We start from the raw sequence: 2,678 nt of genomic DNA on the forward strand, positions 1-2,678 counted from the left end.
GAGAGAGAGAGAGAGAGAGAGAGAGAGAGAGAGACGGACCAAGACAACGGTTCGCGCTCGCGCGTGCTACCATTTCCACAAACACCTCGAGCTCGCACGCGCAGATAAAAAGGCCACCTCCAATCGTCTTCCTTCTACTAGCACTAGCACGATACTGTACTGGCTACTAGGGGAACGTATTTGTAGAAGTTGTAGTGCACAGCTCATCGATCATGGCGTTGGCGGTGGTGGCGAATGTGGCCGCGGTGGCACAGCTCATCGAGCAGGTGACCGGCATTGTCTCCAGGATCATTCGGGCGGTGGCGACGGCACGCCAGAACAAGCAGGAGTGCGAGCACCTCGCGCTCCGCCTCTCCATCATCGGCGACGTGCTGCCTCACCTCCCGCGGCTCCCGGTGGTGGAGCGGCCACTCAAGGAGCTGCGCGCGGCGCTGGGCAAGGCGCACGAGATCGTCCTCGCCTGCCAGGATCGGAGCGCCGCCAACCAGTTCTTCGGCGCCCGCCGCCACGCCGATAGCTTCAGGGAGGTCAATGACAGGATCTACTTCCTTCTCAGCCTCTTCCCCATGGTCAACTATGCCGCCATCACCACCCATCTTGCTCGAATCAGTACCCAGCACATGATCACCGTGCCATCGCCGGGCTCTAGCTCTGGCTCCCTGCAGACTCTGACGGTGGTGCCCGATTACCCCTGCATGTTCACGTGGGCGGAGATTGTAACGGCGACCCACAACTTTGCTGACAAGCTCGGCCGAGGTTGCTCGGTGACGGTGTACAAGGGCCGTCTCCACGACGGCCCGGAGGTGGCCGTTAAGGTGCTGGACAAGCACAGGCCGCATGACACGTTCGTGCCGGAGCTCGTGATCACCTTCCGCCTCCGCCACGACCACATCGTGCGCCTGGTCGGCTGGTGCGAGGAGGAGGACGACCGCATGTTCGTCTACGAGCATATGAGCAACGGCACGCTTAGAGACCGCCTGCAGCGCGCCAGCGGTGGCTCTAGCTCGTCGGCAGCGACGGCGCCCTGGAGGACCCGCGTCGCCGCGCTGCTGGGCGCGTCCCGGGCCATCCAGTACTTGCACTGCGGCGCGGAGCCAGTGGTCATCCACCGCAACGTGAGCTCGTCCAACATCCTCCTAGACATGAACTGGATGCCGCGCCTGTCCGGCTTCGGCGCGGCGGTGTATCAAGCGGCGGGCGAGGAGCACGGTGGCCAGCTCGTTGAGGAGGTCATCGGCACGCCCGGGTACGTCGACCCGGAGTACATACGCACGAAGCGCGTGAGCACGGCGAGCGACGTGTACAGCTTCGGGGTGGTGATGCTAGAGGCGCTGATGGGCGAGGATCCGGCCGCCCTGCAGCTGGACTCCATACGAAACGGGAAGTTAGCGCTGAAGGATGTGCTGGACCGTCGGCCGTCGCTGGACCCGACGCTGCCGCAGATGGAGGCGCTGGAGATCGTGGCAGACACGGTGAAGCGCTGCCTCTGCCTGTCGCGGATGGACCGGCCGGCCATGTCCAAGGTCGTGGCCAACCTCGAGGAGGCACTCCAAATGATACGCAGCCATGAGCCAATGTCCATGGCACGCTGGAGCCTCATTCGACGAAGAACCAGTGAGAATTAACTACACTGGTGTGAAAAACTCTCTTATACCATATGAATCATAGGACATAGGGAGTAATGCTTAGTCAAACGACAAATAAAGCATCTGTATCCAAAGTTTTGTTTTTTGGTTGACCACCGAGAAGTTGTGATGCCGCTCCAGAAAGAAATTGTGTCAATTAGCATCTGTATATATGCATATATTATCACGTTGCAGTGCTTGGCGTGTTTCCAATATGCTACTCCCTCTGTTCACAATTATAAGATGTTTTTTGATATTTTAATATGAATCACATATGGACTGAAATGAGTGAATAAATACATTCAAATGTGTTTACATTGTGAACGGAGGGAGTAAGTCACACAGTCGATTCCTTTCTCCTCCCACGAACCTTCTAAGGGCTTCTTTGAACCAAAGGATTCTCACAGGAATTTTGAAGGATTTTAATTTTTAGGAATTTTTTCTATGTAGGTTGTTTGATTTGTAGGATTGTAAACCATAGGAATTTTTCTATAGGATTCATTTGCACTATATTTCATAAGAAATTTTCCATCCACTCAAACCTTTTTAAAAGAATCCTACGTTTCTCCTATGCACAATCAAACACGCACACAATCCTATAGGATTCAAGATGACATGCCACTCTAATCTCACGTTTTTTCTATTCCTGCTTTTGGAAATCCTATGAATCAAAGAGGCCCTAAAACCTTGAGAGGTAGATTCCGTGGAGGCGGAGGAGCAACATAGTTGTTGTGGATTGGGATGACATAGAGGTCAGGCCGAAAAGAACTGGACTTTTAAAAACCTTGTTTGTATCTTTTATACTTAATTAAAGAGAACACTTGGGCTATTCGCACCGCGTTGATGGCGGGCACGCGGCGCGCGAAGAGGTCGCACTCCAACTTGTTCTAGCGCGCCGTCTCCACCGCCCGCTTGATCTTGCAGATGAGCCTGAACGCGTTGCCGACGAGCTGCGTCACGACCGCCGCATGCCCCAAAACCGCAAGGGTCGCCATCAGGGACGAAGCTCCCTTGTAGGCATTGGGGTCAATTGACCCCAATAGATAGTACTAA

At 54.8% G+C, this 2,678-nt stretch overlaps 1 protein-coding gene across 1 annotated transcript; it reads left to right on the top strand.

The window, feature by feature from the left end:
- Nucleotides 1-97: 97 nt before the first annotated feature.
- On the top strand, nucleotides 98-1,727 carry LOC123057477 (probable serine/threonine-protein kinase PBL21). The gene has a single exon (XM_044480435.1). The coding sequence runs from the start codon at nucleotides 213-215 to the stop codon at nucleotides 1,623-1,625; it is 1,413 nt and encodes a 470-aa protein (XP_044336370.1). The 5' UTR covers nucleotides 98-212; the 3' UTR covers nucleotides 1,626-1,727.
- Nucleotides 1,728-2,678: the final 951 nt, after the last annotated feature.

Source organism: Triticum aestivum, chromosome 3A, assembly GCF_018294505.1.
Source record: "Triticum aestivum cultivar Chinese Spring chromosome 3A, IWGSC CS RefSeq v2.1, whole genome shotgun sequence".
Lineage (NCBI taxonomy): Eukaryota > Viridiplantae > Streptophyta > Magnoliopsida > Poales > Poaceae > Triticum > Triticum aestivum.